This window comes from Mercenaria mercenaria, chromosome 4 (assembly GCF_021730395.1).
Source record: "Mercenaria mercenaria strain notata chromosome 4, MADL_Memer_1, whole genome shotgun sequence".
In the NCBI taxonomy this organism is placed as follows: Eukaryota; Metazoa; Mollusca; class Bivalvia; order Venerida; family Veneridae; genus Mercenaria; species Mercenaria mercenaria.
This window is the reverse complement of record NC_069364.1, coordinates 8,480,493-8,493,287: the sequence shown is the minus strand read 5'-3', so window position 1 is coordinate 8,493,287 and position 12,795 is coordinate 8,480,493. Positions and strand designations below refer to the sequence as shown.

Here is a 12,795-nt window from a genome sequence, read left to right as displayed (position 1 = left end):
ACTTCAGATAAATGCTAGAATGTTCCATTTGATATTATATAAATATTATATTGCAGCGTGTGTGACATTGATATTGTCAACCCAAGGGCAGAATGTCACCTAAGGTGAAAGCTGAGTTGTGACATTCTGTTTTGAGGATTGACAATATCACTGTCACACACGCTGCAATATGATATTTTTTTTATCATACCAAACAGAATTAAGTACATAAAAAGTTAAAAAAATGTTTTTAATTCATTTGATTCAGCAGTTTCATCTTTCGTCTGAATCGCTTGTGTATACATTGAATAGTGACGTCACTACTACATGTGTACAAGGGAGGCAATCATTTCATGATTTGGCTAAAAAAATTAAAGCAGTAATTTGCTTTTATATGACATTCAAAATATCAGCATGGTCACATGACCTGACGGTCACTTTCGCTTGGCCACGTCAAAAAGGTTGAAAATGTTTTTGATAGTCAAAATATCTCTTTCTCAGGTAATGAGATTTTATCATTGTAGACAAAACTATGATATAATAATAGAAAATTGATGGGGGAAGGTACACCACTTCACCTCCTCTAAGGGTCCCAACTATATAGCTGAAGTGGATGAATGGCAACACTACTTATTTGCTTTAAAAACTGAAATTGAATTAGGAAAACCTGAATTTGTCCGTTCATTCAACAGAAAGTCCATCAAACTGACATAATTAATTTTCAAAGGTCAAGTGATCTTTTCATGAAATTTTTTAGATTGATAAAGAAAAATATGGAAAATATGCAGCAGACCATATTTTGTTTCTATAGTTATATATGGCAGTTATGATATCTATTACAGATAGAGACCAGAAAAGGATTGATATGCTAAAAGAAGAATGTAAAGAAATTTTAGTAACAGCAGTGTCAGTGATTTATAGCAGAGTATCAAAGCTTCACGATGGCTCAATTTCTATTGGAGATCTGAACTTGATAGTTTCAAAGGAGGGCACATTTCCAGAGTTAGCAGAATTAGTTCAGACAGAGAAAGAGTACTCGGCAAAAGTTATTACAAAAGTAATACAGATTAGGCAAAAAGAAGTTGGAGCATTCCAGATGCAAGCTGAAGAAATGTCCACTTTAGCTGCTCTCTGTCAGCATTTACCAAATGGTAAACACTCTGACTTCCTTCTATTATACTTTTGTATACATTATGGAAGAATAGGTAGATCAGTTGCACTCACTTGCTTGTAGGTGTCTATGTTGTCAGCACATTTGTCTCAATTCACTTTTTACTAAGTTATAGATCTAACTTTTTGTACCCTGACAACAAATTTGTAAGGGTGGGGGGGTATACTGGTTTCAGGTTGTCTGTCTGTCCGTCTGTCTGTCCGTCTGTCGGTCCATATGTCTCGAAATATTGTGTGTCTAACTCCTTCCACACTGTTAGCCTGATTTGCTTCAAACTTTCACAGGTGAACAAGCTTGATGTGTAGATGACCATAAAGGAAGGAACTTATTGCAGTTATGGCCCTTTGATAGTTTTGCTATATAGAGGATGGCACAGTATGTGGGGGCGTCTGTGTCCTATGGCTAGTTGTTTTCTGTGATGAGCTGACATGCAATGCTCGAGTTATTTTATTTTGCTTTTAACTTTGAATGACTTGATGTAACAATTAATGAGGATTTAGAGTGAAATTGTACTTGTAAGTGACCGGTTTATACTGCCCAGTGGTGTTTTTGTAGTTCCTCACTGTATACATAATACCAAGGAATTAAGTCACATAATACATATTCTTGTTCCCTGAAAATATGAACACGGTATATTTTCATTAATAAAATCAGATTTGTTAATTTTTCTTGAATAGTTGACAGAAGATCAGTTGATGTCACGCTGAAAAAACAAGAACACTTTGATGTCCATATGGTAAAGGAATTTTGTGTGCCAGCAGCTGAAATAAACGTTGAGGATATAGACACATTTGCACCAAAACTGTGTGCATTTAAGTTGCCACAAACAGTGTTAGATATGGTCCCAGAACTACATGTATACAACAAAAGCACTACCTTTTTAAAACAATGGCATGACCAATGTCAGGGAGTCTATGACCAGTGTGTTTCTCTGGACGATACTGTGCAAAAAGTCTGGATTCCTGTGAAAAAGAGGTAGATGTTTCATTCATGCTATGGTACTATAACTATGATCTGAGAAAACTGATAAGAGTCTAGACTGCCAATTGCTTTGGTGTTCTCAGATGCTGGTGGTTTTTTTTTTGGATTAAGTTAAATTTCCATTCGAAACTGACACTAACTTCTTATGCATAAAATATCACCTGTCATAATCTGTCTTCTGTTTGGATTTAGGGGTAGTTAACCCAGTAGGTGCTAGTTATGTAATTTGGTACTGCTCTGCTTCAATTTAGAATGGATGGGCAAATTGGTATACAACATGTAAATAACCTATCGAGGTATCAGTTTTTACAAATATATAGGTAAATAAAAATTTGGTAGCCACAACCCGGCTGCATTATTCTGAAAAATGTATTGAATTTATCGATGATTTATTGAGATTACAGTGTATAACTATGTATAATAAAATATGTTCAGAAGCATGAAATAGATTTTTTTTACACTTTAGAAACTATGACTTTTCCTAGATAAAATCACTGTAAAAATCTGCTACCATTTGAAAAAGACCATCACATCATTCAGTAGTCTTTGACTACTTGGCTTTGATTAAAGTCATTGCTAAAGTTTATACACATGTTTAAATGAGGGCATTTGGTCCGTTAGGGGCTGCTAGAGCTAAAATTGGAAACACCTTCAAACAACTTCTTTTAATGAACTCCTTGATGGATTTTTATCGAACTTGGTCTGTACCACCCCAAGTTTGTTCAAATGGGGGTACTGACCACTTTTATGGGTTGGTAGAGCTGAAAATATAAATACCTTTTAATGACTTCTTCTCATAAATTGCTTGATGGATCTTCATCAGTCTGTAGCATCATTGTAAGGTCCTCTCCTAAATTTGTTCAAATAATCTGTAAACAACCTCTCCTCTGGTTTGATAGTTTAAAATTATTTTATACAAACCTTCTGTAAGTTATCCTCTACTAAAAATATTCAGATTATTCTGATTCATCTGAAAACTTGGACACAAAAGGGCATGGTCACTTTCACTATATGTAAAGGGTGTTAGGAAAGTTTGTTCCAAATGCAAAAGTAAATCAGCTTATCAAAAACATGGAAAGTAAGACATAATTTTTATATAGTTTTCTGTTGTATTAAATGCTGATATATTGACGTAATGCTACTATAGAAATTTGGTAAATTTCAGATTTTCTTATTGGAGAAAAAACATTTTGTTCTATGTACTAACTTAAGGTATTTTCAACTTTTGAAAATAAACAAATATTTCTTATTTCATTGATTCTAACACAAACATGTTATGTAATATCAGAATTATTTTTGTACAATACAAATTCAATTACTGCAGTGTAAAACAAAGCAAAAAACTTTTAAATATATTGCAACATATGTTTCAGTAAATGGTATGAACCTTTATTGTACCCCCCGACAACAAAGTTGTAAAGGGGGGGGGTGTATACTGGTTTCAGGTTGTCTGTCTGTCTGTCTGGCCGTCTGTCTGTAGACGCAATCTTGTGCACACCATCTCTCCTTATCCCCTTGACAGAATTTAATGAAACTTCACACAAGTGATCAGTACCAACAGTAGTTGTGCATGGGGCATGTTAGTTTCTTTTAGAAAAAAAATTTGCAGAGTTATGGGACTTTGTTTTTTTGTTACTATACTATATACATAGACACAATCTTGTGCGCACCATCTCTCCTCATCCCCTTGACACAATTTAATGAAACTTCACACAAGTGATCAGTACCAACAGTAGTTGTGCATGGGGCATGTTAGGTTCTTTCAGCGACAAAAATTGCAGAGTTATGGGACTTTGTTTCTTGTTAGCATACTATGTACATACAGTCTGCATATGCAATCTTGTGTGTGCCTAATCTACCAAACTCTTACACACAGTTTAATAAAACTTCACACAAGTGATCAGTATCAACCCTAGTTGTGCATGGTGCATGTTACATTATTTTAGATAGATATTCTGCATAGTTATGGGACTTTGTTTTTTGTTACTATACTGTATACATACAGTCTATATACATACAGTCCACATAATTATGCAATCTTGTGTGCGTCAAATTGCAATGTACTGTGTCAGTGCATGCGGGGGGTACATTAATCATCTTTAGTGATAGCTCTAGTTGTTTCTGTTACATCGCAGTAAAATAATATCGCCGTTTGCTTAACTGGAACAAACTTTCTTTACACACTTTTTATAGTAGAAACTTTAAAAATCTTTTTGTTAGAAACTGCTGGCCCAATCTTAAAATAATAATAATTTAACACAGATGATCCTTGGGGACCCTCTATAAAGATTGTTCAGATCAATTGAATTTCAAAAAAGATGGCTGTCAGAGGGTGTAGGTCACTTTTCCCTACATTGTATATAGTGGAAACTAAAAAGATCTTTTTCCATGCCACCAAAAAACTTGGCTGCCAGAGCTAAAAATTAAAAAAAATGTCTAAACAGCATCTTCTATTTTGAACTGATTTCACAGAAATGTTCCTTAGTTGACCGTCTACCTAGGATATTTATATTATTCTAATTTGTCAAAAACATGACCACACACCTAAAAATAGAAAGGTTATCAAACACCATCTTCTTAACCACCACTTTAATTTTGAAGCAGTTTAAAAAAAAAATCATAGAAATGTTTCTTGCATGACATCCTACTTAAAATTGTTAAAAGAAAAACATGTCATCCATTGAGAGCCAGATGGGCTCATCAGCATATGGATGAAGAACGTTGATGAGCCTGTCTGGCTCTTAATAGACGATGACTGCTGGGAATAAGTCGATTTTTCTATATGGCTGTATGGAAAACTTTGAAAATATTCAGCTATGAACCTGTAGGTCAGTTTTCAAGGTGATTTGCAAGCAGATTTTCTTGTTTTACATGTTTGAGCTGTGAAACTTTAATTAGCAATATATGTCATCATAGCCCTCTTGTTTTTTTTTCAATCAGCTGGGATGAAATATCAAAGAAAGTCAAGACAGGTGAAATCCAGTTTAGAGACTTTGAAAAACTTCTTGGACAAATGTACAAAGACGATTATGAGCAAATGAGGGAAGAGATGAAATATCTGAAAGCAACTGACAAAGAAATAAAAAAAAGGCTGGATCAGTTGAAGAAGTACAGGCAATTAAGTACATGTGTAAAAGGAGCCAAAACAATTTTAAAATTTGCTGCAGAGTACAAGTTGAATGGTGACTTCGAGCAGATCAAGGTTATTGCTACAGTAAGTGCTTTGTCTATGCTTTATAACTTGACTATAGGAAATATATGGAGAGCTGTCCTACCTGAACTGGCATCCACATAGTCATCCACAGCTGGGTTAAAAGTTTGATGCACTTTCACTCTGGCACTAATATTTCATGAATTATGCCCCCTTATTACTAAGAATTTCAGGTTTATTTTGATGCACTTCTAATTTTGATGCTCTTTTAATATATCTCAGTTATTATTTGATAACTTTGCTTTAAACGTAAACAAATTGTCCCTCATTATATGACACAAGGCCTAGAACTCTGTAACGAATATTTAATGAATTTTTCTGCCATCTTTTCACTTAAAATTTCAGATTGAGATTTTTATGCACTTTCACTCTATCGCTGTTTATACAGATTTTGATTCAAGCTTAAAGTAGTTTTGCCACATCATTACCCATATTATAATTATGACACAAGGTCCATACCTGGGTCCAGTAATTCTGCCACCAACACTAAAATATTTCCATGTTTTACTTAGAATATAAGGTTAAAAGTTTCATGCACTTTCACTCTGTCTCAGATACTATTACATGGATTTGATTCAAATTTAACATAGTAGTTCTACATCATCGCCCACATTATAATAAGGTTCATTCCTTAGGCTCAACTGTTTTTAGCTCACCTGTCACAAAGTGACAAGGTGAGCTTTTGTGATCGCGCAGCGTCCGTCGTCCGTCGTCCGTCCGTCCGTGCGTCCGTGCGTAAACTTTTGCTTGTGACCAGTCTAGAGGTCACATTTTTCATGGAGTCTTTATGAAAATTGATCAGAATGTTCACCTTGATGATATCTAGGTCAAGTTCGAAACTGGGTCATGTTCGGTGAAAAACTAGGTCAGTAGGTCTAAAAATAGAAAAACCTTGTGACCTCTCTAGAGGCCATATATTTCACAAGATCTTCATGAAAATTGGTCAGAATGTTCACCTTGATGATATCTAGGTCAAGTTCGAAACTCGGTTACGTGCCTTCAAAAACTAGGTCAGTAGGTCAAATAATAGAAAAACCTTGTGACCACTCTAGAGGTCACATTTTTCATGGGGTCTTTATGAAAATTAGTCAGAATGTTCATCCTGATGATATCTAGGTCAAGTTCGAAACTGGGTTACATGTGGTCAAAAACTAGGTCAGTAGGTCTAAAAATAGAAAAACCTTGTGACCTCTCTAGAGGCCATATATTTCACAAGATCTTCATGCAAATTTGTCAGAATGTTCACCTTGATGATATCTAGGTCAAGTTCGAAACTCGGTTACGTGCCATCAAAAACTAGGTCAGTAGGTCAAATAATAGAAAAACCTTGTGACCACTCTAGAAGTCACATTTTTCATGGGGTCTTTATGAAAATTGGTCAGAATGTTCACCTTGATGATATCTAGGTCAAGTTCGAAACTGCATCACGTGCGGTGAAAAACTAGGTCAGTAGGTCTAAAAATAGAAAAACCTTGTGACCTCTCTAGAGGTCATATATTTCACAAGATCTTCATGAAAAGTGGTCAGAATGTTCACCTTGATGATATCTAGGTCAAGTTCGAAACTGGGTTACGTGCCATCAAAAGCTAGGTCAGTAGGTCAAATAATAGAAAAACCTTGTGACCACTTCAGAGGTCACATTTTTCATGGGGTCTTTATGAAAATTGGTCAGAATGTTCACCTTGATGATATCTAGATCAGGTTCAAAACTGGGTCACGTGCGGTCAAAAACTAGGTCAGTAGGTCAAATAATAGAAAAACAGTGTGACCTCTCTAAAGGCCATATTTTTCATGGGATCTGTATGAAAGTTGGTCTGAATGTTCATCTTGATGATATCTAGGTCAAGTTTGAAACTGGGTGATGTGCGGTCAAAAGCTAGGTCAGTAGGTCTAAAAATAGAAAAACTTTGTGACCTCTTTAGAGGCCATACTTTTGAATGGATCTTCATAAAAATTGGTCAGAATGTTCATCATGATGATATCTAGGTCAATTTCGAAACTGGGTCACGTGCCGTCAAAAAGTAGGTCAGTAGGTCAAATAATGAAAAAACCTTGTGACCTCTCTAGAGGCCATATTTTTCATGGGATGTGTATGAAAGTTGGTCTGACTGTTCATCTTGATGATATATAGGTCAAGTTTGAAACTGGGTCAACTGCGATTAAAAACTAGGTCAGTAGGTCTAAAATTAGAAAAATCTTTTGACCTCTCTAGAGGCCATATTTTTCAATAGATCTTCATGAAAATTGGTCTGAATATTCATCTTGATGGTATCTAGGTTAGTTTCGAAACTGGGTCACGTGTGGTCAAAAACTAGGCCAGTAGGTATAAAAATAGAAAAACCTTGTGACCTCTCTAGAGGCCATATTTTTCATGAGATCTTCATGAAAATTAGTGAGAATGTTCATCTTGATGATATCTAGGTCAGGTTCAAAACAGGGTCACGTACCTTTGAAAACTAGGTCAATAGGTCGAATAATAGAAAAACCTTGTGACTTCTCTAGAGGCCATATTTTTCAATGGATCTTCATGAAAATTGGTCAGAATTTTTATCTTGATGATATCTAGATCAAATTCAAAACTGGGTCACATGAGCTCAAAAACTAGGTGACTATGTCAAATAATAGAAAAAACGACGTCATACTCAAAACTGGGTCATGTGGGAACAGGTGAGCGATTCAGGACCATCATGGTCCTCTTGTATAGAAATATGCCCCCTTTCACTTAGAATTTCAGGTTAATGTTTTGATGCATTTTCACTCAATGTTATCACAAAATGGATTTTTTTCGGGCTTAAGATAGCAGTTCCACATTGTCACCAAAATCATATGACACTAGGTCCATAAATCGCGATATCTGGTACCATTATTTCATGGAATTATGCTCGCTTTTTATTTAGAATTTTCAGTTCAAGTTTTGCAGATGCACTTTTACTCTATCTCTATTATAATTTAATAGCCCCTGGTTAACAATTATCGACAGGTACCAGTTATCAACAAAATATTACATTTTTCATTATTAAAGCTATATACTTATAAAATGAAAGTAATTACCATGTTTGTAAAAAAACAGTAAGGGCACGCGTCCGAAACCACGTGCCAAACATCTAGCCTTGTTTTCAAATTCAACAGTGCAGAGGAACAATCTCCAAAAAGTATCAGGAGATTTTGACGTGATAAACATAACACTGAATTTCATAAGCAATAGCCAATTTTTAAAGGCAATAATTAAGCCTACATGTCTGAAGCTAATCCTAATGCATTGAAACCAACATTTATTCTTTATTCTCCCAAATTGAAAATCAAAACTAGCTGTCAAGAATGTAAACAATTCCGCTTGGTTCTGGTTCCTCATGTTTGACTTTGTACCAGTATTAAAAAATCTGTTCTTTACATTGATCGACTTTAATAGGTTGAATGTGTCATGTGCCCCCACTGGTTCCATTTTGAGTGTTTAAATGCTGAAAAACGAGGCACAAGATGAAAGTACTAATGAATCATGGTATTTTGGGTTTTGCAACGAAAAATAGGAAATGTAAATGTTAGGTGTGTTGTTTCTCCTCATTTAAAATAACTGCAGTAACTATTTATTTCTTATTGGTTAACTTTTTGTACCTGTTTGGTAGTGTTTAACAACTTAAAACAAAACATACAATAAAAAATGACCACATTTAATGTAGTTCTAATGATTTATATCATTGTTGATAATTGGTCAAGAACAAGTTCACAATAATTTTGTAATCGGATGGACCTAAGAAGCCATGACGTCTAATATTTACATCACGTGTTGAAAAAGTAAAAAGTGTGGAATTTTAAGATAAAAGGTCAGTCTATTACCACACAATATTGGTTTTATCCTTCGAATCTTTTCGCAGAAATTTACTATTACAGTAAAATTCCTACTTACGCCCACGCCGAAATTACGACCGCACCGCTAATACGACCGATTTTGCAAAGAACGGAATATTTCCTTCTTAAAACCAATGGTCGTTTGTCCGAAAATGCGACCAGACCGCTAATCCACTAATGCGACCACCAATTTCAGAACTGTTTGATTTTTTCACACTTAATCAATCACCGCAATTACGACCACTCAAATTTTTCTGTATGTTACCGCGAATCGCTGCGGGAATTAACACGTGCGACATCGTGTTAACACGTTAAGCGTGTACATTGTGTATTTATCCGTTAATTGCTAACAAGTCTTTTAAACGTTATCAAAACAACGTATCAAACTGTTTGATTGTCTGGAATTGTTATTTAAAGATGTTTCAAATTGGTGTTTTACATCGCTATTTTAACATAAGAAATTGTTGAAATAATTAATTTGTTTGTAATTAGACGAATGCCCGCTGATCGAATTGACTGGATTAAAACAGATTTAATTAGATCTAAACGGTATTTGTTTGTTATTATTAATGTAAATACGTTTTGGGATTTCAGCGGAGAATGAAGTTTGAAAAGGTTTGATATTGTTGTAATTGTCTTTAATTGAACAAAATTCAAATCATTATCAGTTAAGTGCGTCCTTAATTAATACACAGTTTGATCCGTAATTTTTTGATTAACACAGTGATCAAGTATTTAAGGCTAATGAAATGCTTATCTTTATCAGTCTTCTTTCGTATCTGATACTAACATAGCCATGGAAAAACGAAAACGGAGAGAATTAAGTTTGAAAGAAAAAGTTGAACTACATATAAATTGAACACTGTGTTTGCCATTATTGCGTCTTTATTGTATTCCAATGTGTTATTATCTGCCAGACCTTCCCCGTATAGCCTTGTCCACTAATCAGACCAGACCGCTAATATGACCAGTTTTACAAAGAACCATGGGTGGTCTTAATAGCGGAATTTTACTGTATTATGTTGTGAAAACTGTCGATAGTTGGTTACTTGAGGCTAGATTTGATTTAAACTTAAAAGTTGTGATATGTCATCATTGACATCACATGACAAGGCCCATTACTCCAGGGCAGGTTTTTCATGAATTATGCCTCCTTGTTAGCCCCATGTGGTTCTGGGACGATCTGTGTATGAAAAGAATTGGAACCAGTGCCTTACCCTTGCATGATCGTAAGAGGCGACTAATAGGGTCTTAACACTTGGTTTTGCAGTAACTCTGTGATTCCAGCAGGTATGCAAATTTTGATTCCATACCTCATGTTTTTATTTCGATGTAAATGAGATGTGGAACCAAAATTTGTAGTCCTTTTTGGCGCCATATAACCTATACTGTGTTGGTGCGCCATAAAACCCAAATAAATAAATAAATTGAATTTCAGGTTAAACTTTTAATGCACTTTCACGTTATCTCAATTATTATGAAATTGACTTGATTCAAACTTAAGATAGTTGTTTCATATCATCGCACATGTCATATCACAAGATGCCTTACTCTGGCAGAAATACTCCATGAATTATGGATAATGTTTTAATGTTTCAATGTTCTTTCACTCTATCTTCATTATAATAATTACTAAATGGATTTGATTCAAATCTAAAAATTGTTGTTTAGTATAATCCTCCACATCCGGAGTATTAATCACTCCAGTGATAGCTCTGGTTTCAATAGATAATACCCTATTTCACAATCAAGCATCGAAATAGTCAGGCTCACTAACACTTCTGATAGCTCTTGTTATTTCAACATGGTGGATCTTTTAAGGGATAAAGAATATATCTTGAACACAGTTCAAGACTATTAAGACTATTTTTTGGATTTAGTCTTTCTTGTTTGATATTATTTTCCTGCAACAAAAATAGAAAATGTCAGGTTATGTCCCTGTCGTGACATGGTGTCAAAGACCAACAAAAATAATTGTTACAACTATTCTTACTAATTAGGTAAAACATTTGTGCAAACAATGTTAAATTCACGATCTAGACTGATTTGCTTACGTGTAATGGTTTAGAAGAAGTGTCGTGAAGAAGAAGACACATTTGTTTTCCAGCACAGTGATAATGACTTGGAGATGAGATCGTTTGATGACAGTGTGATGAAAGCATGTGATTTTCTCACAGAATTGACACCTGCAAGGGAGATTTGTCTTAAGACTTTCATAAGATGTGAACCACTGGTCAAATGGCTGAAAGAATCAATGAAGAAAGGTAATTAATGAGTCAAGGAATGTCAGATAAAGTGTCAGTTGTTCTTATTTAACTACACTGTTTTCGAGAAATAAAAAAGATGATTGTTACCTACCTAGGTGCATGCACATCTCTTTCATGAGCTTTTCAGTAACTGCAGAGTTATTGCTCTTAAATTGTTTTAAAATTAATAAATTCCCAAAGAACAAAGTAACCTATTGATGGATCTTCATGAAACTTAATACAAATATCCATCATAGAAGGGCAAAGCTTTTCTACTTGATCTGGTAAAAAAGTAGGAATGAACAAACCATGGTACAGTCCTATTCTACGTATCTTGTATATCGGGAAATTTAATATCTTTTAAAATATAGTTTCTTCATCTGCAAAACAACCTATTCTGCAGGGGATATAAATGCACTGAATTTGCTTGTGTTCCAGACTAGGATATCCAATGTTTTCATCAGTGATGGCAGATAATGTAGTTTTGTTTATATTTTCAGCTATCAATAAATGTATTTTTATTGATATTAGTTTATACCTACTTGTATTTTCTAACAGAGGGATTGAAAGAACTGAAGGTGTTTGTGGACCTGGCATTCATGTCAGCTGGTGATGAACCAATCAATATTGCACGTGTCCAGTGCCTTCATTCTGCTGTGACAGGATATGCCCCGCTCATATTTGATCTTAAACCAACTTCTGGTTATAAAGATCTTCTTCAGCATTGTACAGTTGTGTGGAAGGAATTGGATGCAAATCCAAAGTTACCAGCAAAATTGGTAAGACTGATAAAAAGGAAGTTTGTTGTGATTGTATAAAAACAGGTTTATAGAAAAGCTTTCTTGAATTAGAATCATGTTTAATTTGTACCCTTAAATAGCATTCAAGTTCCATAAATACTCATTTCCAAAGTAACTGTTATAATTGTTTGACAAAATGGAGATGTAGTATATAGAGAATATAAGGTTAGTGTCTTTATGTACTTAATTTATCGGGTGAGTTGGAGAAAGGTTTATTTTGTGAGGCCTTTCTTGCACACTGGATTGGCATTTCTGGTGATTTTGCTCCAGTCGATAAAATACACCTGGCACCCCACATGCCAGATGACTCTCATGCTGTTGATGACATCTAGGGATTCATGCATAGATTTTTTTTATGTGAATTTTTATGAAAATCAAATACGTTGATAGTTGCTCTTCATTCCATATGGTATATTTCTCGATTAAGATAAATTAGTTTATGGAAAAAACATAGTGTACATAATGTTGCGCTACAAATTACAAAACTAAACCGTGTGTCATTCAGTTGTCATGACGTCACTTCTGTTTAAGGACGTTAATTCCCATGCTTTATTTAAATGC

The 12,795-nt window shown here is 34.7% G+C and overlaps 1 protein-coding gene across 1 annotated transcript in view; it reads left to right on the top strand.

Moving 5' to 3' along the window:
- The window catches only part of LOC123552655 (E3 ubiquitin-protein ligase rnf213-alpha-like), a 128,875-nt gene that overhangs the window by 540 nt on the left and 115,540 nt on the right, over positions 1–12,795 (top strand). Inside the window, exons 2-6 of the mRNA XM_053540034.1 lie at positions 822–1,130; positions 1,828–2,125; positions 5,072–5,345; positions 11,296–11,452; positions 11,993–12,213. Coding sequence (XP_053396009.1) covers positions 845–1,130; positions 1,828–2,125; positions 5,072–5,345; positions 11,296–11,452; positions 11,993–12,213 — 1,236 coding nt within the window. The 5' untranslated portion in view covers positions 822–844. The remainder of the gene's footprint in view (positions 1–821; positions 1,131–1,827; positions 2,126–5,071; positions 5,346–11,295; positions 11,453–11,992; positions 12,214–12,795) is intronic.